Source organism: Trichosurus vulpecula, chromosome 3, assembly GCF_011100635.1.
Source record: "Trichosurus vulpecula isolate mTriVul1 chromosome 3, mTriVul1.pri, whole genome shotgun sequence".
Classification (NCBI taxonomy): Eukaryota; Metazoa; Chordata; class Mammalia; order Diprotodontia; family Phalangeridae; genus Trichosurus; species Trichosurus vulpecula.
The window spans coordinates 362,014,625-362,041,026 of record NC_050575.1 but is presented as its reverse complement, the minus strand read 5'-3'; the positions used below and the strand labels follow the sequence as shown (position 1 = coordinate 362,041,026).

The 26,402-nt window shown below is 40.6% G+C and overlaps 1 protein-coding gene across 1 annotated transcript in view; it reads left to right on the top strand.

The window, feature by feature from the left end:
• The window catches only part of VAT1L (vesicle amine transport 1 like), a 126,732-nt gene that overhangs the window by 38,905 nt on the left and 61,425 nt on the right, over positions 1–26,402 (top strand). Inside the window, exons 4-6 of the mRNA XM_036748184.1 lie at positions 12,475–12,617; positions 19,546–19,649; positions 24,088–24,143. Of these exons, the coding sequence (XP_036604079.1) occupies positions 12,475–12,617; positions 19,546–19,649; positions 24,088–24,143 (303 nt within the window). The remainder of the gene's footprint in view (positions 1–12,474; positions 12,618–19,545; positions 19,650–24,087; positions 24,144–26,402) is intronic.

Genomic DNA, 26,402 nt, shown 5'->3' with positions numbered 1-26,402 from the left:
TTTATGAGGCAGCCCAAATATATCTTTACATTAAGCCCAAATCTGCCTTAGTCCAACTGCTGTTCATTGCTCTTCTGCCCATCAGAGCCAAAGAAGAAAAGTCTAATCTCTCTTCCACAACATTCCTTCAAAGTCTTGAAGAAAGCAATTATCCCCACTCCCCAGGCCTCCAATGTTCTTTTCTTGAAGCTCAACATTTCCAAATCCTTCAACTAGTCCTCATATGGCATGATACTCTGTTGTTTATCAGCGCTTCTTAAGCTGTGGGTCATGACCCCCTATGGGGTTGTGAAAAATTTAGCAACAGGCAAAGGTTTGAATGCACAAAAATTTATTAAAAATCAAACACGCAATGAATCTGAGGTGTTTCTGGCAGCACTTGCCCATGTTGCATCATGCAACTTCACTGTAGCCTTGGTTCTAAACACAAAGTATGCACACTTTGCACTGTGCATGCCATCATGCTACACACTGCCAGAACACAAAAAGGGGTCATGAGAGGAAAAAGTTTAAGAAGCCCTGGTTAGCCCTTCATGCATACTTCCTTTGAATGTGCACCAACTTGTACAATGTCCCTTCTGAAAGAGGAATAGTCATAGCTACCTCTTTATAATGTTTTACAGTTTGTGTTGTTCGGTCATTTTTCATTTGTATCTGACTTCTCGTGTACCTACTTGGGGTTTTCTTGGCAAAGATACTGGAGTAATTTGCAGTTTCCTTCTCCGGCTTGTTTTACAGAAGAGGAAATGAAGGCAAACAGGGTTAAGTGACTTGCCCAGGGTCGCCCAGCTACTAAGTGTCTGAGGCCAGATTTGAACTCTCTCCAGCTGCCCTGTTTAGAGAGTATTTTCATTATGACAATCCTTTGAGGTACATAATGCAAATATTGTCACCATTTTGTAGACCGATGGTCAAGACAACAAGAATTTGTTAAGCATTTGCTATGTGCCAAGCATTGTGTTAGTGCTAAGCACTGAGATAGCAAAGAAAGGCAAAAAACAGTCACTGGTCTCAAGGAGCTCACAGTCTAATGAGGGAGACAACCTGCAGACATTTATGTACAAAAAAGATAGGGACAATTTGGGAAAGATAGGACAAACTGGAGATTATCTTAGGAGAAAGGCACTGGTATTAAGAGGAACTTGAAAAAAGCCTTTTGCAGGAGGTAGGATCTTGTTGGGGACCTGAAGGAAGTCAGGGAAGCCAGGAAATAGAAACTCATAGAGATGAAGTTTCCTGCCTAGGGTCATCCAGCAGGTAAATGTTAGAATTAGGATTTAAATATAGGTTTTCCAATTCATTGTCATACTATAACTCTTACTCACTAGGTGAAGGAAGGGAATAAGCATTTGTATAGTGCCTGCTATGTGCCAGGAACTGTCCTAGGTGCTTTCCAAATATTCTCATTTGATCCTCAAAACTACCCTGTGAGGTAGGTGCTATTATCTTCATTTTACATTTGAGGAAACTGAGGCAAATAGAGATTAAGTAACTACTCCAGAGTCACACAACTAGTAAGCGTCCAAGGCCTGATTTGAATTTGAGTCTCGCTGGCTTCTGGTCTAGAAGTCTACCCTTTCTGCTGCCAAGTTATATCCTGTATAACAAAGAATTTTAAAAACAGGGAAAAAAATAGTTCAGCAAAACAAACCAACATACCAAACAAATCTGACATTACGGTCATTGTTCTATATCCAGTTTCTCCCACTTGTGCAAGTAAGGGAAGGAGGTAAATTCTTATAGTTCTTCTTTGGGACCAGGCTTGGTCATTATAATTTTACAGCACTCAATTTCAATTTTTGTTACTTCCATTTCTATTGTTGTAGCCATTGTGTGTGTTTTCCTGGTTCTGCTTGCTTTACTTTGCAGGAGTTTTTGAGGGCAGGAATTGTATTTGTCATATCTCCAGTCCTTAAGACAGCATCTGGCACATAGCAAGTGCTTAATAAATGCTTTTTCATTCACTCATTTTTCATTCATTACATTCACAACTTGCTTAGCTATTCCCCAATCATTGGGAATGTATTTTGCTTCCAAGTCTTTGCTACTACAAAAAGTACTGCTGTAAGTATTTTGATAGATGTGGGACAGACAGGTCTTTTTAACATTGACCTCCTCTAGGTCATTTTCATACAAACTGCTTCCTTGGTCACACAAATAGTCAACAGTAAATAGTTTTAGTAGGAGTATTGCTCTACAGGCAAACACAGGGAGGAGAGTCAAAACCTAAGCTGATGTTCTGTACAATTTGGAGTCCCAGGTCTCTTGGAGGTTTGGCTAGCTTTGTTAAATCAGTGCATTTTTTTCTTGCTGAAGATATTGGAACTGGAGCAGCCAACTTGGGGATGGGGTAGCAAAAAGAACAATTGATCTTTACAAAGCTCTGATGCAATCAGTATAATATCATCTGCAAATAAGAGCATCTGGAGGACCTTGGCCCCATAGGGAATCCCATTTCCATTTGGACTGTGATGTATATTTTCCATGACTTTAGTAAGCATATATCTCCTGTTTTATGCTTCTCTTAATAGTCATAATCAGAGGGTTATTGAAAAAAATACCACTTTTATGAAATCTTTCAAGGTACCATGCATACTGTTGACATATGCATGAAAGACAACATGGTGGAAGAGTCTATAAGGCTGTGTTTTGCTCCAATGAATCACATAATTTTTATAGTTAGCCACGGAGGAATTTTGTATTATCTAAATACCTTGTAATCAATTGTATGTTTGCAAAATGTATGTTCTACTCTGGAACATTAGATATGAAAGCCAAAGTCTTCCTGTTCTTTTCTTTTACCATCATCAAGGATGTCATAGATTATGCTCATAAAATTTTTGTATATGTGGGAAAGTAGGCATAAGGGTTAGCCATTATTAATATTTTCAGTCACCTTTTTTGGGTATAGTGAGATTTGAAAATTTTTCATACCTTTGGATTCTTCCTCTTTTTCTGAAGTCTGGAAAGTAGGTCTCTCAATTCCTTAAATATGGTGTCTCTCCCAGCATGGATCCCCTCCTTCTAGTTTGGCTGTTTTCCCCATCTTTGTTTTTCTCAGTGCTATTTCCATGACTCAGTACATGGGTGACTGTAAACTTAGACTCTAATTATGATAGTTCCACTGTCCTAGATGTTAAAAAGAGTTTGTTATAAAAATCTTTACAAATCTTTTCCATTTTTCTTTTGTTCATTGTACTGCTTATTTTGCTTATTTAGGTTTCTTAGTAAGCTTTCAGCAAACTTGTTTTGCCCTCCACTGTGCCTCACTATTCTGCGAGGCAATACTTCCACCATATTTCTTTAGAAGATTTTATAAGTGAGTTTATATTCTAAACCAGTGTTATCCTTGGTTGCCATATAGCTCCCCTTAGCAAGGATAGCAAGTATTTACTGTATGAGACCACTTCTAGGCTCTTTTGAATTCTTCACTATTGCAACTGGTTTGCATTAGTAATCTTTAAAATAAATTGTTATAATCATCATCGGTCTATCCTCCAGTCAAATGCCCTTTTTTTTGTTTCAATGCCTCATATAAATAGGTTAGATTAGAGTTGTCTGTTTTAATTATATAACTGTTTTTCCAATTTTAATTTTTTTTTTATTAATTTTGATCTTTAACAAGCCCCTGGTATGACTGCATACAGATAATTTAGTAATTATCCCCACAAAAGCAATGAGTCATTTCCTGTTAGCTAAGATATAATCAATTTCATTTTCGTGATGTTAGTTTTCACCGTGTCTGGTGCCTCTTGAATCTTTTTTCAAATAAAAACTATCTTGATATATAGACATGAAGCATCAATGTAGTCTCTAAGTCTTTGCCCTTTCTCATTTCTTACTCTTAAAACATATTTTCCAACATTTTAATTGTCTATTGCCCATGCTCACCTTTGCATTGAAATGACTATCAAAGTATATGTTGCTTTAATTTGGAGGGTCTTCTCAAGTTCTTCATATATTCTCTCTATCTCCTTCTGCAACTGGTGATAGTGTATTAGCTCTTTATCATCATGGTGGTCTTTCTGAAAATGCTTATAATAAGCTTGGAATCACAACATGACCAAGTGTCCTATAAAATAATGTTTCTTATTTCCTTCTGACATACAATAAAAACATCTCAATCATTTCCTTTATTTGCCAATCCAAAAAGAACCTATGATCCCCTCTTCCACTTGGTTTTCTTCATAGTGAGAGTGTCAAGATCTATATGATTAATTTCCTTCAGTAGTAGGTCCACTTGTTGATCACTGGTCAAGGACCTCACAGTTAGAGTACCAGTAACTAAGGCAATGTTTCCAGATGGTCTAAAAGCAATGTGCTTCTTAGCTCTCTCTTTTCCCTCTTCTGCCATTCTCCCACTGCCACTGGAGAAGCAGAAGGGGGCCATAATAGCACTGAAGATTATTTTGTATTTTTGTTCCATGCATTGCCACAAATAAGGAGTTCATCACTAAGTGATCAACCTACTGACAATGACACTCTCTCCATTCTTAGCTGGGCTGATCCATGGAAAACATACACTCTGATTGGGCCATACTTGAAGTTTTCTCAGCATGGTAGAACCTGCCAGAACTTGCCCTCCCTTGACATATATACCCTTTGAGAGTTTCATGTCATCTTCACACTATGATGAGGTGTCGGAGTGGGGCCTTGCTAGTTAATAATGAATCATAAATGATCAATGGAATTATTGAATGTTCTCTTTTTCCAGATTGTCTAGAACCAAGCCCAGTCTGTATCTCAGCCAACTGCTCTAATAACCCATATGCTCATGTTTACTTCTTTATGATCCATATGGTTGTACAAGCTTTAAAAGCACAATATCTGATTCATAGACCGTCTGGGATTCCAACTGAGGCAGCAAGTGACAGTGATAAGGAGATGAAATATTCCTCAGAGCAGTTTAAAACAATCCAAAGGATGGAACTACAGTAATTCAACATTCCATTAATTGAGAGGAAATTGACATAGAGGAAAGAGCAAGGGAATGGCTATCAGGAGACCTGGGTTTCAATTTACCCTCTAGGAACCTGTTTCCTTATCTGGTAAAATAAGATGGCTGAACTAGATAGTCTCTTATAGTGCTAATATTCAGTGTTCTCTGTTCTAAGGTTTCCTTTAGCTCCAACATTTTATGTTCTAAGGTCTCTTCCAACTTTAACATTCTATGGTATGTGGTCCATTCTAGCTTCTAAGGTTCCTTCCAGCTCTTAGATCTATGAATCTATGATTCTTTAATTCACCTGACGACCCCTATGGTCAAGAGAATGTGGAGGGAAAGAGGGAGAAAGGATTTTTTCCTCTACTCTGTGCAAACTACTCCCATATCCTTAGCCCCAAGCCAAGAGTTAATCTCAATTTTTATACCAAAGGTATTTAAAAATTTTCAACAAAGACTCCAGTGAACACAAAGTATTTGCTTTTCAGAGATTAGGCAAAAACTCTAACAAAGAATTCATTAAGAAGACCAAAAATGTTAATATTTTAAGCCAGGACTGTGCTTGTTCTGTTCTGTAAATTACCACATGGTTAGTGGTATGAATGTTCATTCCTGAGCTTTGTATTAATAGAATCTTTAAGGGGGAAGGGACCTCAGAGGTCATTTCCAGGGTAGTAAGCCCCCTCCCACAAACACAGAAGATAGTCTTAACTGCCTTAGATGCTATTGAGTCATTGTTCAAGTTATGGGGAACAAAACTGGGAGCAAAAGTTGGAAGTTCAAGAGAGGCAGATTTAGGCTTTAGAAGGCTTCTTAACAATTAGAGAGCTCCAACAATGGAATGGACTTCTTTGAGAGGTTGTGAACCATCTGTTAGTGATGGTCTTCTAGGCAGAGGTTAGATGACCACTTGTTGACCAGTTGTTTGGGATTCTTACTTCAGGTAATGATGGAATGAGATAACATCTTATGTTCCTTTGAGTACAGGATGTATAATCCTGTCAGTTTGCCCTTCTTACAACTTATTTTTTTTTCAAATCAAAAATTTCCCAAGGGACCTCCTCTTTTGTCATCCAAGATCTCCCTACTAGCCAATGCTATATGCCTTCTTCATATCTGTGCCTTTGAAAATCTTTTCCTTCCAACCTAAATGAGATCAGTATGGTTCCAAATCTGTAAGTCCAATATTTCCTTCTCTTATGTTCTGCATGTCCCAGGAAGCAATTTTAGTGAGCCAGGCCATTTTGCTGCATCAGAAACACTGCTTTCCATTATGACAAGAGCCATTTGGACAGAAAGGAAATTTGGATAAATAGGACCAAAGATTTAGAGCTGGAAGGGAGCTTAGAAACCATCTGGTCCAAATCTTGCCTTTTACCAAGGAGGGAATAATCACTGAGAAGGTAAGGTATTTATCTAAGGTTGCTTATGTGCTGGAATTTGAATCCAGGCCTTCTGAAAACAAATCTACTGTGCTTTATTTTTTTTTTTTTTTGCCCTCTACTAGGAAAATCATTTTAAAGTAGTAACCAATCATAGTCAGTTTCCTGAAAATGGAGATGAAAGTGGGGAAAGAAACTAAAAGCGAATTTCTGTCTTCCATTTCTTAAGAATTCATTTGCGCACATGTATACACACATGTGCGCGTGCGCGCGCACACACACACACACACGGAGACAGCAAATCCAGAGAAACAGACTTAGGAGCTTTAATAGCTGAGAGGCTTTAGCTGATTCCTTTTTAGGGTACTTTAATAATAATCTCGAAGGAAGTGATAGTTCTGTGGTAATCAGTCATTTAATAAGCATTAATTAAGCATCGACTATATGACAAGTCCCACTATGCTAAGGCCTGGGGACACAAAAAAAAAGGCAAAAGATAGCCCCTAACCTCAAGAAGCTCACAGTCTTATGGGGGAAATAACATGGATAAATTAGAAGTGATCAATAGAGGGAAAACACTAGAATTAAGGTGGGGGGGGGAGGGGAATCCGGAAAGACTTCTCATAGAAAATGGCATTTTATCTAGAACTCGAAAGAAGCCAGGGAAGCTAATAAGCAGAGATAAGGAGGGACAGCAGTCCATGCATAGGAAATGACCAATGAAAATGCTGAGTCTGGAGATAGAATATTTTATGTGAGGAACAGTAAGGAATCCAGTGTCACTAGAACACAGAATGTGTTGGGGGTGGGGGAGGATATAAGAAGACTTGAAAGGCAGTAGGGGGCCAAGTTGTGAATGGTCTTAAATACCAGAGGATTTTATGTTTGATCTTAGAGGTGATAGGGAGCCACGGAAGGTATTGAATGAGGAGGTGATATGGCCAGCTCTGTTCCTTCGGAAGAGTAATTTGATAGTTGAGTGGAAAATGGAATGAAATGAAGAGAGACTCGAGACAGGAAGACCAACCAGCAGGTTAATGCAGTAATCCTGGCGTGATGTGATAAGGGCTTGCAGCAAAGAAGCAGCAGTGCCAGAGGAGAGGAGATACATATGAAAAAAAAAAATGGAATGCTTCACAACTTTGCTGTATTTGGCACCAATCAGGCACATCTGGAATAGAGTTTGATTCTTATATTTTAAGAAAGATACTGGCAAGCTAGAGAAGATAGTGAACAGAATGGTGAGAAAATTGGAAACTGTGTCGTGTGAGCATTGATTGAAAGAACTGGGAAAGTTTAGCCTGGAAGGGAGAAGATTTAGTAGAGAAATGACAGTTGTCGTCAAGTACCTTAAGGGTTGTAATGTGAAAGAGGGATTTGACTTGTTCAGTTTTGCCCCGGAGGATAAAACTTAGAGCAGTAGGGGAAAGTTATATGAAAACAAATTTTGAATTAATAAAGGAAGTTTTTAGAAGTATCCAACAATGGAGAAGAGTTCATGAGCTCCCACCACCAAAAGCCTTCAAATGGAGGCTATATGAACACTAGTTGAAGATATTTTGAAAAGGGTTCCTGCTTCAGATATGGATTAGGAGAGATACCCTCTAGAACATCCACTTCCCACCCCTAATCATTTTTGACAAACATAATACAAGAAGGAGGCAGTGTTGTGCAATGGGTAAAGTTCAAGAAGAGCAGTTTCAAGATCTGGTTTCAAGTCTTACCTCTGATAAATACTGGCTGCATGACCTTCACCAAGACCCTTAAACTCTCAGAGACCCAGGTAACCTAAAACAAACTAAATATTGCAGAATAATTGCTGAGCTAAATTGTTAGAGGGAGTTGCCTCACCAAAAGTTTCCTGTTCCAATGGAATCAGAGTATGAGATTTAAAAAAAAATATAAATTAAAATTTGAAAATAACATCAAAAAGTCCAAGAGGTGATGGGAGAGATTGAATAAGGGAAAGATCATTTCCATCTGGGGCTAATAGGAAGTATGTATGAGAGAAGTGGCATTTGAACTGATACTTTTAAAGGATTGTTGAACAATTACAATATATTTTATTGATGCCTTTTGTCTTTATTTTACATTTATTTCTCAGTTCTATCCAGACTGTCCCCTCCCTTGTGACAAAAACAACTGAGTGGAAACATCCAACATAGAAACCTTATCTGACAGTGGACAGAATAGTTTATTCTGGTTCTTCCCCATTCCTCATTTATAAGGGAGCAAGTATGGTTTATTATCTCTTCTAGACTTTCATTGATTTTTCCATCATTCAGAGTTCAACTTCCTTTATATTGAGTTCTTTCATTTATGTGACTGTGGTCATTTTGCCTATTTTTCTCTCGGTTCTTATTTTTGCTTTGCATCTATTTATATAAATCTTCTTATGTTTCTCTAAATTCCTCTTATTCACCATTTCTTTTGGCACAATAATATTCTGTTTAATTCATGTAGCATCATTTTTTTCAGTCATTCCCCAGGTAATGGGTACCTACTTTGTTTTCAGTTTTTTTGCTACCACAAAGAGCTATTATAAATATTTTGGTACGTGTTGGACTTTCGTTTCCCCCTTTTAGATATTTGAGGGGTATATATCCAGTCATATTGCTATGCCAAAGGCTATCGACAACTTAGTCACTTTCCTTGAATTAATTCCTAATTGGAATCTTGAATGATGGGATGACTTTATAGCTACATCAGCATTGTGTCAGCCTGGCGCAGAGTGAAGTAAGCAGAGCCAGGATAAAGCTCTGTACACAATGGCTACAACACAAATGGAATAAATAAAAAGGGGAGACTGAGCAATGTGTGATCATGGTCATCAGGCCTGGCCCTAGAGAAGAAGGAAGGAAATGTATGTCCCTCTTTTCTCTGCAGAGCTGTGGGACTGTGGTGTGGAACCTTGCCTCTACTGCCAGACTGGCTTGATATGTTGGTTTGTTTTGCTAAACTGCCTTCTCTCATTGGTCTAAGCAGTGCCTTGATGGGTAGGGGAAATGGTAGGTATCTGTTTGGAAATGATGATAACATAGAATAAGAGGGTAGAATAATCACCTTTTTTTTTATAAAGCATTGTATCCGTGTGCTTTTGTTCCTACAGCTCCTATAGCATTGACTGTTCTGTCATTTTTTCATCTTTGCTCGGTCTGTATTGTGTGAAGTTTGGGAATTGTTTTGATTTTTGTTTTTCCTACTGTTAGTGATTTAGAGCATGTTTTCACATGGTCATTTATAGTTTGCAGATGTTCCTTTGAACATTGTTTGTTCATATCCTTTGATCACTATAGGATGATTAACAACTCAACAGGCAGAAGGGCAGCAGAGGGCATTCCAGGCAATTGATCAATAAACATTTATTAAGCATCTACTATGTGCCAGACACTGTGCTAAGCACTAGGGATATGAGGCAAAAGACAGTCCCTGACCTCAAGGAGCTTACAATCTAATAGAGAAGACAATGTGCAAACAAATATATACAAAATAAGCCATGTACAAGAAAAATAGGAAGTAATTAGCAGAAGGAAGGCACTAGAGTGAAAAGGATTGGGAAAGACTTCCTGTAAAAGATGGAATTTTAGTTGAGACTTACAGAAAACCAGGGAAATTATATAGATTGGAATGAGCAGTAGGCTGGAGGTAGGAAACTGCAGAACATATATGAGGACAACATGTAGTTTGGTATGGCTGGTGTTCCTTGTGGAAAGTAGGAGATGAGACTTAAAAGGTAAGAAGACACAAATTCATACTAATAATTTTTTCATCTAAATCTTTCCATTCCAAGTCTGAGGCAGGCATATTAATGAAACTTTTATAAGGAGTCAGAAGCATCTCCTTTGCCAACGTAATACAGAATGTCAAATTTTGGAGGCAGCATGGACTGATGGAAAGACCAGTGAACTGAGAGGTGGAGACATAGGTTTAATTCCCACCTCCACCTACTTGATTGTTTAGCTTTGGGCCAGTCATTTCCCCCTCCAAGTCTGTTTCCTTACTTGTAAAATGAAGGGGTTGGAGAAGATAGGACCGTCTAGTTCTGACATTTTGTGTTCAAAGAGCCCTTCCATATCTGACACACTATATTGCATGTTCTAAGGTCCCCTTTCAACTCTGACATTCCACATCTGACTTTCTAACATTTTAACAGTGATGAAGAAATTGCATTTCCCATCTGATTTTGTCACTAATATGAAGACCTGAAATTAATACAAGCAAGTATTGCTTCTTGCAGTTTACTTAAATGGAAATGTTTCCTCTGACATATGCTCTTAGACAGAAACAATGATAGTATCTTTAAATGCACAGTAAGTACTAAGAAATTGAGTTCATAGCAACATGTTCTTGATCGTACATGTTCTAAATGTGTATAATGTTCCTCAGGTCATTTAGAATTTAAAAATCATGGGGCAGCTAGGTGGTGCAGTGAGTAGAGCACTGGCCCTGGAGTCAGGAGGACCTGAGTTCAGATTTGACCTCAGACACTTGACACGCTTACTATCTGTGTGACTTTTGGCAAGTCACCCCCAATTGCCCTGCCTTCCCTCCTCCAAATAAAAAATCACACAATAAACTTTTCTTCATGTGCCTGTATTCCTTGGTAGTAGCTTGAATTCTAGTCACTAAATACAAGTAATTAATGCTAATATAATTCAACAAACCGTGATTAGCACCTAGTGTATGCAGAACATTGTTGTAGGTTTTGTGGGAGATAGTTAATTTCAGACACATCCTTATTCAAGTCATTCTAGCAGGAGGATGTGAAACACTTCCAGATCATTTTAACATTCAATTAACGCAGAAAAGAAGGACAAGCAAAATGCTGTTCAAAGACCTAAGGAAGGAAAGATAACTTCATCAGTAAAGACTTAATGAAATCTTGGTGGTGGTGACATCTGAGCTGGGCCTTGAATGACAAGAGCTAGAAATATGGGGAAGGAATAAATTCCAGTCACAGACATCAGTGCAAACAAAGACATAGAGGTAAAAAATTAAGGTGTGAGTCATGCAGTGACTACAACATTGTAAAGGAAAATAACTGTGAAGACTTAAGAACTATGAACAATATCATGGCCACTGATGATTCTAAAAGACCCACCTCTCACCTGGGAGGTGATGGACTAGATGTGCAGAATGAAGCATGCATTTTCAGACAAGATCAATGTTTTGCTTTGTGTTGCTTGACTGTTATGGGAGGAGGGACTTTTTTCAGGGAGAGGTTATTAGGGAGTATATGGGAAGATCATTATAGTGATATAAAAAAGAAAAGAGCATCAATTAAAAAAAATAAACAGAAAGGTGCAGAAGAAGGTTCTGAAGACACAGACAAGTAGAGTAGTGTTTGCAATACTGTTACATTTAATGTATACTTTAAAAATATCTGTACATACAGATTCACAGTCACACAATCTTCTTTTTCTGTTTTTCATTTTATAAGGAAATATTCATGTTTGTCAAGTTCCTAATTTTTAAAAAACAATAGGGAGTGTGTTTGAGGCATGGGAGTCATTCAGTTTGACTGGAGCAGGGGTCCTTAACCAGGAGTCTATTGACTCCTGAGGGATCCGTGGATGGATTGCAGGGTTCTATGAACTTGAACGGGAAAAGATATTTTCATTAACTTTTGGTTTCCTTTGTATTCTTATGTATCTTATGCATTTTAAAAAAAAGTATTCTGAGAAGGGGTTTACAGGCTTCATTAGATTGCCTCAGGGGTCCAGGACACAAAAATGGTGAAGAACCCCTGGAGAAGCATGTCCCTTGATTGGAAGGAAATAGTGTGAGCCAAGTTTGCGAAGTAATTTGTAATCTGGTTTGGCTAGGGTGTGGGGCACCTGAAGGTGATAGCTCTAAAATGGGGCTGGGAAAATTAACTATAGATGGCCTTGAATGCCCTATAAGGAGTTTGTTTTTTATCCAGTAGGCCATGGGGAGGCATTCATTGGTTTGACATAGGGCAGTGATAGGATCAGACTTGGGAATCAGAGGAAGATAAATATTTGTGGGCCTGATTTTTGTTAGCAAGGCAGTGTGTTAGATAGGCTGGAGGCTGGGAGAGAGTGAAGGCCTCAAGACCTGTGAAAGGTAGCCAAGGGGCTGACACTAATGTGTTCCATCAATGCCTAATGTAGTGATTTTCATTTTCAGGGCCAAGCTGTTGCTCAGCTCTGCTCAACCATCCCCAACGTTACAGTCTTTGGAACTGCTTCTTCCTTCAAGCATGAAGCCATCAAAGATTCAGTCACCCACCTCTTTGACAGAAATGCTGACTACGTGCAGGAGGTTAAAAGGTAGGACATTAACCCCCAAGGTTGCCTTGTGGTATCCATCTGGCCTATCTAATGGAACCATGAAAATCACAGGAGGATGACTCCAATTAGGGATATTTTGAGCTTATCTTTTATTTAGCTGTTTCAGGAATCACCTGCAATACACGATGCTTCTAGACCTTTTCCTGTCTAGTCTTTCCTTCCAGTGCCTTCTGCCTACCATTGCTTTGTGTTCTAAAACTCATCATTGGCTCTCCATTGTTAAATAAATCTACACTCTCCTAACTGGCATTCAAGGTCCTCCACCATCTGCTACCACCCTGCCTCCCCAGCCTAATCTCACACTTTATGCCCTTTATGCTCAACTAATCAGAACGATTGTCCTTATTATGAACATGTCCCAGTCTTTCCTATCTCTGTGCTTTTGCCTCTACTCCTCCCTATGTCTGGAGGGCTTCTTAACTTCTTTTCCCCCTTATCTTTACCTGTTGCTGCTTCCCCTCCATCCTTCAAATTCTAGCTTAAATGCCACTTCTTAGAAGACTTCCCTGATCCATTCATCTGTAAATTGGATCTCATAGCACTTTAACTCATGCAGTTATCATATCCTAATGTGTTTTATAATCATGTCTCTCAGTGTCTTATCACCCCTACTAGACTGGAAGATTTTTGGAGATATGGATGGTTTTTCATTTATCTTTGCATTTCCCCTAGATCTGAGCACAACCTTCTGCACATTCTTGAGTATTTCGAAAGATCTTTGATTTTCTCTGTGTCTGTATCCTCTGGTAGTGAAGATTGTGATCTCTTGTGCTTTGATAGATAATTCTTATGAGTTGCTATGATGAACAATTCATTTTCTGGCAGCCCACTCTCTGGTGATGAGCCCTTCCATTCCTAGCTAGTCTGATCCTTGGACAATGTGCCTTTACTCAACTCCTCTCCATTTTGGTAGGACCTATCTGAGCTTTACTCTATTGGCATAACCTTAAAGAGCAGGGTCCCCTTTGTGCCATGAGAAGGAATCATAGGATGCCTTTAGTGATGCTTAATAAATTTTGGATGAATGAACCCTTAGGAAATTAATCCCATACTTAATTAGAATCTTCTAGGCTGTAGCCAATTAATTATAACAGCTGATCACATCTTCATTTTTAAGTAGTGGAGCGACATGATGAGGGCAGTGTTTAAGAATGATTAAACATCTGATGGTTTGTACAGGTTTGGGGCTGGAGGAATGCCTGTAGTGGGGAGGCCCCAGAGAGAAGCCTGTTACAGGGATCCAGGTGTGTGGAGTTGAGGGCAGGGATCAGGGTGAGGATGGAGAGGAGGGGACAGATACAAAAGACACTTTGGAGGGAAATTTTATAAGACTTGGGAATGCAGTGAATATGGAAAACAAAACAGAGTGAGACAAGAGTCCAGAGATTGGGGATTGGCTGATTGGGAGAATGACATTGATGCTAGCAGAGGTAGAGAATTGAAGGGGGAGCTCACTTGGGTGGGGGGAGTATGATGAAGTCAGTTTGGAGCATGTTACATCTGAGGAAACTGAGATAGCTAAGTGTGAAGTCCTTGCATGCAGAAATGAGATCCTTGCTTATTTGTGTCTCCTCTAGGCCTGACCAGACACTTACCGTGTTTGGTCTTTATAGATGGATGAAATGTCCCTCAGTTTTTGTAGATTGGAGACTGGAGCTCTGAAGGGAGACTGAGGCTGGAGATTTCATTTTGGGAGTCATCACCACTGTCAGCACTGGGTGATGGTGGGAGCCTTGAGACTGGATGAGCTCACTGAGCAAGAATGGATTACAGGAGCAGAGCAGAGAATCAAAGACCAAACTTGAACTGAAAGACATAAGAAAGAGATTAATTCCCTAGTAAAGGGGCAGAAGTCTTTTAGTGACAGTTTTATTGAAGAGTCCCAAAGTAATTGCTACTCAGGGAAATTTATAAAAGAACATTTTCCAGAAATCTCTCAAAATAAGGGTGGTAAGGCATTAGAAAAGAAAAGGGGGGAAAGGGAGAAAGAGACTGAAAAATAGAAGGGGGAAGGGAAGAAAAAATAGAGAGGGAAGAGGAAGAAGAGGAGATAGCCTAGAGAAAAGAAGAGAAGAGGAAAATAAAAGACAAGAGGGAGAGGTAGAATCAAGAGCAGAGAAACCTACAACTCCCCAGCATCTTAGAATTAAAGGACTGTGTGCATTTCATGTCAATGTTTTTTTAAATGCCAGGTGTGTTTAGAGCCTTGCACTCAGATTACAAAGACTAAATTCAATGTATCCCAATTCAACGGCTATTCTCTAAGTGCCTACTATGTGCCAGTCACTATGCTGGGCATTGGAGATAAGGATAGGAGGGCCTGACATTTCCTGGTCCAGGGAACTGCTGGGTGAGGAGACTCCTTCTACCAATGGAGCGTGGAACTTCCTCCATAACTCATCATTTTAGAGAGTTGCTAGAGAGGTAAGGTGACTTGCCCAGGGATCCCACAACCATTGTGTGGCTGGGGCAGGATTTGGACCCGGGCTCTCCTGGCTCTGAGGCTAGCTCCCTATCCATGTAACTGTGGCTGTGCATCAGCAGTACTGGGGATAGAAAGACAAAAAAGAAACAATTGTTGCACTTGAAGAACTCTCATTCTCCTGGGAGAATACAATATGGACAGAAAGAAGTCTACAAAAAAGACAGAATGAATACCAAGTAACTTCAGTGGTTAATCAAGAGTAGCCTCTTTGAGTAGGTGGCACACAAGCTGAGCAAGGGACTCCGAGAGGTGAAGGAAGATGAGGCTGAGAAACATTCCAGTAATGTGGGTCAGGGAAGAAATTGAACAGAGGTCTGTGTGGGGGCCTGCAAACGGCAGATGGAATGTCTTATATGGGGAACAGTGAATAGTCCAGCGTGGCTGATTCTAGAGCATGAGAGAGAGAGAGAGAGAGAGAGAGAGAGAGAGAGAGAGAGAGAGAGAATAATGGGGTCCACCTGGAAAGATAGGCTAGAACGAAATTGGGTAGGACTTTAAATGGGGGGCAGGGTTGTGTTCAGTCCAGGGGGCAACAGAGAACCACTGATATTTCTTTAGCAGAGTCAACAAACTGCTGTTAGGAATATGAGTCTGGTAGCTGTATAGAGGATGAATGGGACGGAGGAGCCCCTGAATGCAAGGGGACCAGTTAGAAACTGTTGCAGTAAAGCAGGTGAAAAATGACCAGGCCATAAATGTGGGTGGTGTTTGTGTGAGTGAAGAGAAGGAGATGGATGAATGCAAACTATGTTGTGAAGGGAGAATCAACCAGATTTGGCAAATGATTGGATAGGGATGGAGGGAGTTTTCTGCTGCTGGAAAAGGATGATATCAAACATCCTCTACATGTAACTGAGATGGTTTCCAAGGGAACATTGATTCTCTGCATTGCCTAAGTAGCTTTTGATATGAGACTGGCTTTGTGCTTCCCATTCACAATTAGGTGGTGTACAGGTCATGTTGACCAAGATGATGAAAAGGTTCTTATCCTGGGGGGAGGGGAGGCCTTCCAGGCTGCCCAGGGGATAATGCCAGTCAGAGTCCAGCCCGTCAAACTCATAGATTAAACCCATCAGACTTCAAGCTGGAATCAGACACATTCTACCCCCAAAGAGCTTATAACCAAGGTGAGATCAGTTTGGGCATGTTAGAGATTCACCTGGGGAGATAAGACCCAAACAAGAATATGATAAGGAAGTGTCTGGCCTAGCTGTAAGAAATCATTATAAGCAGGATCCTCAAGGAAGGAAATCCTCTGTAGGAGATGGGCTTTGAAGGACTGGAAGGGTTTCAATAAAAGGAGAGGAGGTTGGGTGGGGGAAGAGATAAAAACGAGAGGAGCCAAGGTGAAGAGTAGGTCAGTTTAGCTGGAATGTACACTGTTTGAAGGGGGAAGGGGTGAGGTTAAGGCCTAGAGAGATAGAGTGGAACCACAGTGTCAAATAATTTCTCAGCAAGGGGCTGTTTTTCCAGTTGTCACGTACACATTGGTTCATTGTTTCTTGAAGTATGAGAAAGAAGGGACCATGAAATGTTCCCCCAGGCTCAGCCACTAGATAATTGTACTGTAGGTATGAAGGACACCCAGGTAGTCCTTGAATTGGGGGATTAGGAAATTGGGACTTTGGCTGTTCAAGGGGTTTCATTTTCAAGAAAGGCCTTACTGTTTAACATAATTGCTTAATTAAAGAGAGCTGCTGATGTGTTTACAGCTATGCCATTAGCTGGGATCAGGCATTTTGGTACAGGGTGATTTATAATAGACCCAAACGAATGGAGTTTGGTTTTGCCTTCTCAATAATTAGGCTGTAAGCAGAAAGTTTAATTATTGCTAAATATTTTGCTGTTTTGAAGTTTGTGCCTAAGGACATACTGCTTTAGAAAAAGGAATCTGCCATTCATGGAATAGCAGAATCTTGGCGCTAGAAGGGATCTCAGGAAGCATCTAATCCAACTCATAACTGGAGCAGGAATCCCTTCTGCAATTTTCCTCACACATGGTTGTCCTGTTTCCATATGAAGATCTCCAGGGATGGGGAATCCATTGCTTCCAGAGGCAGTCCATTATTCCACTCTCAGATACCCTTAATTGCTAGGAAGCTGCCAGGCTCCACCCTGCCCCTCACTCCTGCCTGTCCCTAGATCTGCCCTCTGGACCTAAGCAGAACAGGTCAATTTCTTCTTCTATATGAAAACCCTTTGAATATAAGGAGAAAACAGTCAGAGTTCCCCTATTCTTCTCTTCCTACTCTACATTCTACTTCTGGATTCTTTCTCTCCCTCTTGCTCTTTTCCTGTTACTCTCTCTGCCCTTTTCCTCCATTCCTCCTTTCTCTTTTCCTCCCTCCCCGCTTTCTCATTCTCTCTCTCTGTCCTCCTCCCACCCCACTGTGCCTGTGAGAAAAAGTGAAATGCAAGTAGCTTTTATGTAGCACCTACTGTGCCAGGCTCTGCAGACACCTGCAATCTCAAGAGGACATTGGTTTTGCCCTCACTCCCGTCAGGATTACAAAATAGAAAGGACATAGAATGCACACACAGATAGCCACAGAACATAGTATGTGAGGATTGCATTGTATGTATCATGCACAGGTGCACACAGACCTGCAAAATAAATGAATTTTAGAATTGGAAAGGATGTCAGGAGCTATCTAGTTCAACACTCACCCCCCAATCATCAAGCCTTTGCTTGAACATCTCCAATGAAAGAAGACTGCTTGCCTTAGGAGATAGCCCATTCCTTTTGGACAGCGGTAATTGTTAGCAAGCTGTCAAACTCAGCCTTGGCTCTTTTCACTCTTCATCCATTGCTTCCTTCAAATCAAAACAATTCAATTCCCCTTAGCGTGACAGCCCTTCAGATAGTTCTAAACAGCTAGGTGGCACAGTGGCTAGAGTGCTGGGCCTGGAGTCAGAAAGACTCATCTTCCTGAGTTCAAATGTGGCCTCAGATACTTACTATCTGTGTGACCCTGGGCAAGTCACTTAACCTTGTTTGCATCAGTCTCTCATCTGTAAAATTATCTGGAGAAGGAAATGGCAAACCACTCCTTTATCTTTGCCAAGAAAAGCCCAGATGAGATCATGTAGAGTAGGACATGACTGAAAAACTACTGAACAGTAACAACAGCAATCATATTCCTCCAGGCCTTCTCTATGTCAGACTGAACATCTCTAATCCCTTCAACCGATCATTATATGGCATGAATTCAAGGCCATCCTGGACACTCCTCTAGCTTATCAACTACCTTCCTCAAATGTGACACACAGGATGGCATCCTATTCCAATGTCGTTTTATCTGAGCAGACTGCTATCTTCCACCTCCTTATTCCTGAACCCTGTGCCTCACTAAATGTTGGCAAAGATTGAATTAGCTTTCTTGGCTGGCATATCACATCATTGACCTATGGAGCTTGCAGGCCACTAAAACCCCAAATAGTTTTCAAGGGAACAATTATCTAGCCATACCATCCCAATCTCATGCATGCAAACTTGGTTTTGTGAGCCCAAAGGTACATTTACATTTATTACTTTAAAATTTCTTTCTGGATCACAAGATCATAGAATTAGAGCCTGAAGGAACCTTAGAGGCCATCAAGTCCAACTCACTCATTTTATACATGAGGAAAGTGAGGCTGAGAGAAGTTAAGTCACTTGCTCAGGTCCACACAGTTATTAAGTGACTAAGACAGGATTTGAACCTTGCTCCAAGTATAGTTTCTCCACTGTGCCAATTAGCTGCCCTAACCATCTCCTCAGTAAAATGTTCTAGATTATTCCCAGGAATCATAGTCACATTCACTGTCCTGTCTTAAAAGTTGCACGTTCCCATTTTTCCTCTTTTTTGAAAATTGGCACAATATGTGCCCTTCTCAACAGGAGAAAGGTTATCACTTGCCAGAGAAGGTTGTAAAATTCAGAATCATAGAATCAAAGGGTTAGAATGCAAAGGGTCATCTAGTCCAACCTAGATCTTCAAAGACAAGTAGAGTATCACCTGGAAGAGATGAAAGATGGTGTCATTGTGAGCACAGGTATCAGAAAGTGGATGTATATGGGGAAGAGGAGGCATCTTGTTTGACCAGAACATGGAGTATGTCATGGGAAATAGTGTGGGATAAGACTGGAAAGGTAGAATAGTGGCTGTTTGTGGGAGCCCTAAATTCCAGGCCTTTCATATCCTTTCTTGACTAAATTATTCTATGTGCAATTGAGTTTGGGCCTTAACTTTCCTTAGTCAACTAGAGGTGACTAGAAAGGTAGCAAAATCAAGTGCATGATGTTGTGGAGCTAGGGACAACTCAGCAAAAGTCTCAGAGGTCTGGGATCTAGATCTAATAATAAGAGGGAAGGAGAGAAGGGACAATTTTCTCTGTTCCTTAATGCACACTTGTCTTGTATTTTGTTTTTCCGCCATTCAGAATCTCCCCAGAAGGCGTAGATATTGTCTTGGATTGTCTGTGTGGAGAAAACACAGGAAAAGGTCTCAGTCTTCTCAAACCTCTGGGAACATATATTTTATATGGTAAGTATGGAAGATGTAATGGGCACATCCATGAGGAAAGGGGAAAATATCTTGAATAACCCAGCTGTCAAGTTTAGGGTTTTGTTTTGTTTTATCAGGGAAGGGGCAAAAGGTGGGGAAGAAGGAATCAAATAATTTCTTGGGATGCTCCCAATTTCAAGACAAGAAATAACAATGATATAATTTCTATGACCATTTAAAGTGGACAAAGTACTTCCCTCACAGCAGCCTTGTTATATAGAAAGGGCAATTATTATTATCCCCAGTTTGACACATGAGGAAACAGGTAAAGTGGCTTGCCCGTGGCCATAGGCCTGTTAAGTGATAGAACCAGGATTCAAACCCATATCTCCCATTCCCAAGTCCATTGTTCTCTCTAGCACACCACCTTGCCTTTGTATAGTGTGTATTTTAAAGGGGACTTTGCAAGAGGGGTACTCAACAAAACACAGCAAAACAAACAAAAAAAAAACTTTGTCAGACTACATGGCCTGATTTTGACTGAGTAGCGATAGATATTCATACAAAAAAAGAACATCAAGAAAACATTTTCTAATGCACAAAAGAAAACTGAAAAATATGGAAAGGGACACAAAAACACCTAACAGTTTTGTTAATACCTTATTAAGTTATATGCACATACATATGTATATGTGCATATATATGTTCTTCAGAAATAAATCGTATATAACAGAAGCCCACAGTTTCTCATATAGGTTGCTTTCTTGTTTTTTATATTAAAATATTTCTGTTTGTTGATGTTCACAATAAAAAATAAAATATATTTTACAAAAAAGAAAATCATGGTTTTCACAGGTGACCTATTATTCCTATGGACAAATTCTAAGGACATAAAAGTATGTTAATTCAACCTGTTACCCCTAAAAGTTGATATAAAGAGCTCCAGGATTAGACAGCATGGCATGGTGGGAATATGGTCCGGGAGACAGGACAGAGTTTTCATCCTGCCTTTGTCACTAAATTATTGTGTAACAGGGGGCAGGAGGAGGAGTCACACCCTCACTCCTCTGGTCTTCCCTTTCCTCCTCTGTAAGGTTTGGATGGGGTCATCTCTGACACTTCTAACAGCTGACAAGTCTAATCCCCTTACAACTCTGACATTCTGTGGCTTTACATTGAGGTTCATGCAAGCGAACGTTGGGGAGACCTTTCATCTTTAAAGTTTATGTTTGATGTAGAACACTGGCTGAGCTTGAGGGACTGGATATGAATCACTGTGGAACATTTGTATACTCAAAAAATGATCGAGCTAAAAGAGATCATGGAACATGTAACATAGCATGTCAGATCTAGAGGAACCTTAGAATACAGAGTGTGAAACATTCAAGCTGGAAGTGACCTGAGATCATAGAGCACAAAATACCGGAGCTAGAAGGGACATGAAAAGAAAACAGAATGCCACATCAAGATGAAACTTTAAAACACAGAGAACAGAATGTTAGAATTGTAAAAGATTGGAGAACAGGGAATGCCACAGCTAGAAAGAACCATAGAAAACATAACCCAAACTGTTAGAATTAGAAGAGACGTCAAGGACAAAGAACATAGAAGAGCAGAACTGGAAGAAACCTTAGAACATAGAGCATTAAGTGACTAGAAGCTACCTCACAAGTCAGAGCAGAATATGTCCCAGCTGGAGGGATTAGAACATGAAATATGGAACGTTAGAGCTAGAAGGGACCTGAGCACATAGAACATACATTCTCAGAATTGAAAGGGACCATAGAGACCCTCTGGCCCAACCCTGTCATGTCACAAAAGAGGGAATGGAGGCGCAGTAATGGAGGGGAATGACTTTTGCCCAAGGTCACACACAGAATTTGGGGCAGAACTAGGAGACTCCAGCCTAGGGCTCTTTTTCATACACTATGGGAAATACTGCCCAGCTTCATTGCTGTTGGGTATAGATCTCCTGGAAGAAATTGTTTTGAACTCTTTTTAGACCTCATTTTTCAGTCCCTATCACAAAGATCCTGGAGGTCCAGAAAGGGAGTGACCTTTCTGATGACAATGACTTTAGAAAGATTTATTCCCCACTCCAAGGTTTTTAAGAGTCCTCAGAGATAGGCATGACTGTGCCTGCAATCTCAACTACTAGGAAGGCTGTGGTTCTTTTGAGCTCAGGAGTTCCAAGCTTTGGTGTTTAAACTGTTTGCATGTCTTCAGTAAGTCTGACATCAAGATGCTGAGCCCTTGGTATCAGGGGACCACCAGTCTCCCTAATAAGGCATAAACTGGCTCTGGTAGGAAACAAAGCAGATGCCAATCTGTAGTCGGTGGGACCCATGATTAGCTCCTGTAATTCTAGCCTGAGCGAAACAGATCAGACTTAAAAAAGAAGTTATCAGCACATAAGAGGTTAAATGATTTCTGGACCCACGCATGCCTTGCCCCTCTGTTCCTGAGTGTGTCATATGAAAAGGATTTCAGTGAGGCAATCAGGTGTTGTATTGAAGGGCTTACATAAGTCAGCACAAATCACTTTTTCAAAGGGCTCCTAGATGTCTGTTTTTCAAAAATAGCAAAAAAAAAAAAAAAGTTATCATGTGAAATGAGTCACTCATTCCAGGGAGATAATTATCCCCACCTCTCTAGACCTAGAATTCTTAACCGTGTGTGTGTGTGTGTGTGTGTGTGTGTGTGTGTGTGTGTGTGTGTGTGTGTGTATTGATGCACTTACCATTGGTCCCTTTGGCAGTCTGGTTAAGCCTATGAACCCTTATTCAGAAGGAAATTATAAATTTCAATTAAAGTTTAGTGAAAATACACCCAAAAAATCCAAAGTAAATTTAACAAAATAATAAAGATGAAGCCTGACTTGAATGAAGAGATATAAGAAAAGAACCCCAATTCACCCCTTTGTTAGAGGTGGAAGGTCCATAGCTGCTACTATATGCGTGTTTTTGGACTTTTTCAGCATATTGATCAGTTGTGCTGATTTTTCCCCCTTTACAAAAGTCTATTTGTTATATAGAATGGCTCCCTAGGAAGGGAAAGGGGAAGGTTGCTGGGGATAACTGTGATGATATAAGAAGCAGAAAACCGTAAGTTAAAAAAAAACCTTTAAAAAATATTTCAACCACCCCCCCTTTAAAAAAAGGGGTGAGTAAAAATAAAGATGCAATCTTTTTCCCATCCAAGTTCATGGATGCACTGAAATTTATCTTTGGGTGGGATGAGAGATATCTGGACCCCAGGTTAAGCACCTCTGATCTAGACCTTTAGGATTTACAAAGTGTTTTTCTTATACTAACTCTGTGAGGTAGGAAGTTAAGTCAACAAGCATTTATTAAGTACCTACTGTATGCCATGTGCTGGTCTACACACTAGGGATCCAAAAAAAAGGAAAACAACAGGCCTTGCTCTTAAGGAGCTCACAGTCTAATGGGGAAGACAATAGGCAAACAACTATATACAAAGAAGATCCATGGAGCATAAATTGGGGATGGTCTCAGAGGGAAGGCACTAAGATTAAGGAGGACCGGGAAGGGCTTCTTGCAGGAGGTGGGATTTTAGCTGAAATTTGCAGGAAGCCAGGAGGTAGAGAAAGAGATTTCCAGGCATGGAGGCCAGCTGTTGACAATGCATAGAGCCAGGAGACAGGGTAGCATATAAGAGGAACAGAAAGGAGGCTAGTGTCAAGTGCAGTAACCATCTCCATTTTACTGAGAACCAGAGAGGACATGGGGGTGACTCAGCCTCCATCTCAACCAATCAGTAGCAGAGTTGGGACCAAAACTAAGGTCCCTGGACTGCATTCAGTGCTTTCCTTCTCTGCCATCTCTACACTACCATCTGAGTGAGAATATCCATGCTGCCTTTGCATAATTCTGATTGTTAAGAAGTTTTCCTTACATCAAGGTTAAATCTGCCTCCCCTCAGCTTCCACCCATTGCTCCTGTTCCTGACCAAACAAAACATGTCTAGAGCCTCTGCCACCTGACAGAAGCTATGGTCTCTCTGAGCCTTCTCTTCTCTCTGAATTAAACATGCTGAGTTTTTCATTTGTCTCTGTTTTCTACTGCTGGTCATTCAGAGTGACCTCCAGTAACTTCAATTCTTTTGTTCCTCTCAATTTCCCCCCCTTCCTTTCCAAGGAACTTGAGAGTTACCTCAAGTTACTTGCCCAGTGTAGTATTTTCAGATTCCTTCCAATTCTGGGTCCAGACGATGACAACCCTTTCATTTGCAGCAAATACCAATGCTTTTGCTTCCCAAAAGATTTGTTTCCTAGGATCTGGAGCTAGCAGGGGTCATAGAGATCATTCAGGCTGATAGATGAGGAAATCGAGGTAAAAACAGGCAGCTTTTGCCATTGCCCCAGGCTTTCAGACTCCACGTCCAATATTCTTTTCACTGCACTACTGCTTGCCACCTTTCTTCTCAGTGGCTCATGTCCTGTGTCCTTTCTTCACAGGGTCATCAAACACCGTGACAGGGGAGACCAAGAGCTTCTTCAGCTTTGCAAAATCAGTGAGTATTTGTAGAAATCGGACATGCAGCCCACGTTCATGTGTAAGGGTGCCTTAGTAGCCAAGCTGGCTCCAGCTGGAGATCTGTAGGTGATAAGAGGAACCAAAAGCCAGTTAGCAGAAGAGCACTTGGGAAAATCCTCAGGTCCAAGCAGCTGGAGATGTTAAACCTCTTGGAGGGAACCCCATGATAGTGTCGGAGGATGGTCTGAAAATACTCTGTTTAGAAGAGGGCCATCTACTCCTGAAAGGTCAGAGAGGGGACTTGGCTGTGGGGAGGGAGTCCCCGTAGGGGGACTTTGCATTCTCCCCAGGGAGAATGTGCAGAGGACACGGTGTTGAGAAATGCAAGCTCAAGTCCGCTTCTGGGTGGGCAGAGTGCAGAGATGGGATCAGAAACTGGGAAGGGAAAGGAAGAGAGCAAACATTTATTAAGTGCCTACTATGTGCCAGGCACTGTGCTAGGTGCTTTGCAAATATTCTCTCATTGGGAGGGAGGTGCTATTATGATCTTCATTTTGCAGATAAGGAAACTGAGTCAGACAGAGGTTCATTGACTTACCCAGGGTCATACAGCTATTAAGTGTCTGAGGCTGCCCTCAAATAATAACTAACATTTATATAGGGCTTACTGTGTGCCGAGTGATATGCTAAGTGCTTGATAGTTATTATCTCATTTAATCTTTACAACCACCCTGGGAGGGAGGCGCTATTATTTCCCCCATTTTATAGATGAGGAAACTGAGACAAACAGAGGTTAGGGGACTTAGCCAGGATCACATGACTAGTCCTTGTCTGAGGCTGGATTTGGACTCAGATCTTCCTGACTCTAGGCCCAGCACAAGTGGCACAGCAAATTGAGTGCTAGGAGGAGTAATACAGGTGCTGCTAGAAGGTTGGGTAAGTGTAGGTATATGTGTATCAGACATACTGTCAGTTTCTTCTGAAGTTATTCATCCTAGCATAGTGTTTGATTTTCACGTTTTCGCATTTTTAAAAGCCTGAAGGAGCAGAACAATGACTAGAAAAATCAATTTACTAGCACCGGTTTTCTTCTGGTGTGGTAGGTGGGGAAAAAATGCAATAAAAGCTCAATTTAATTTAACCAAAGATTGCTTGTATATTGGGCCCTTTGCCATGTACCAAGAACCTTTACAGAATTTAAATGTTCTAGCTAAAATCTCAGATTCTGTATGGTGTCTCAGAAGGTACTTCGTCCAAGCTGTGTCTGAACAGGAATCTTTTCTAGAATATTCCCCAGAAGGAATCATTCAGTCTTGGATTAAAAACCTTTAGGGATGGGGATGTTATTACCAACCAAGACTCATTGCTGATAGCTGTAATTATCAGCAGTTTCTTACATCTGAAATCTGTGTTCCTGTAACTTCCGTCCATTGCTCCTAGCTCTTATCAGGAGCCAGACTGAACGAGTCTCATCTTTCTGTGATGACAGCTTTTCAAACACTTGAAGATGGCTAACTTGTCTCCAGATAATTCAATAAGCATTTTTTATTAACTACCTACTACTATGTCCTGGGCAGCTGAGTGGTGCAGTGGATAGAGCACTGGGCTTGGAACCAGGAAGACTCATCTTCATGAGTCCAAATTCAGTCTCAGACCCTTACTAGCTGTGTGACCCTGGGCAGTCACTTAACCCTGTTTGCCTCAGTTTCCTCATCTGTAAAATAAACTGGAGAAGGAAATAGCAAGCCACTGCAGTATCTTTGCCAAGAAAACTCCAAAATGTGATTACAAAGAGTTGGACATGCCTGAAAATACTCAACAACAACGCTACTATGTCCAAGGTACTGCGTTAAGTCTTCCCTTCTGTGGGTTGCTTAGTGGCACAGTGGATAGAACACTGGAACTGTGCAGGAAGACTTGAGTTCAGATCTAGCCTCAGACATTTACTACTTGTGTGACTCTGGGCAAGTCATTTAATCTCTGCCTCAGTTTCCCCAACTGAAACATGGGGATAATGCAAGTTGTTGTGAGGATCAAATAAGATCATATTTGTAAAGTGCTTAGCACAGTGCCTGGCACATAGTAGGTGCTTAATAAATGCATGTTCCCTTCTCTTAAGCTTCTCCCAAGCTCCTTCCACTGAACTTTATATCAAGACATGGTCTCCAGTGTCTTTATGATGTGCTCCAGCTTCTCCATGGTTCTCTTAAAATGTATCATGCAAAGCCAAACTCAACACTCCAGATGACATCTCATCAGAGCAGAGTGTAACAGGACAATAGATTCTTCCCTTCCA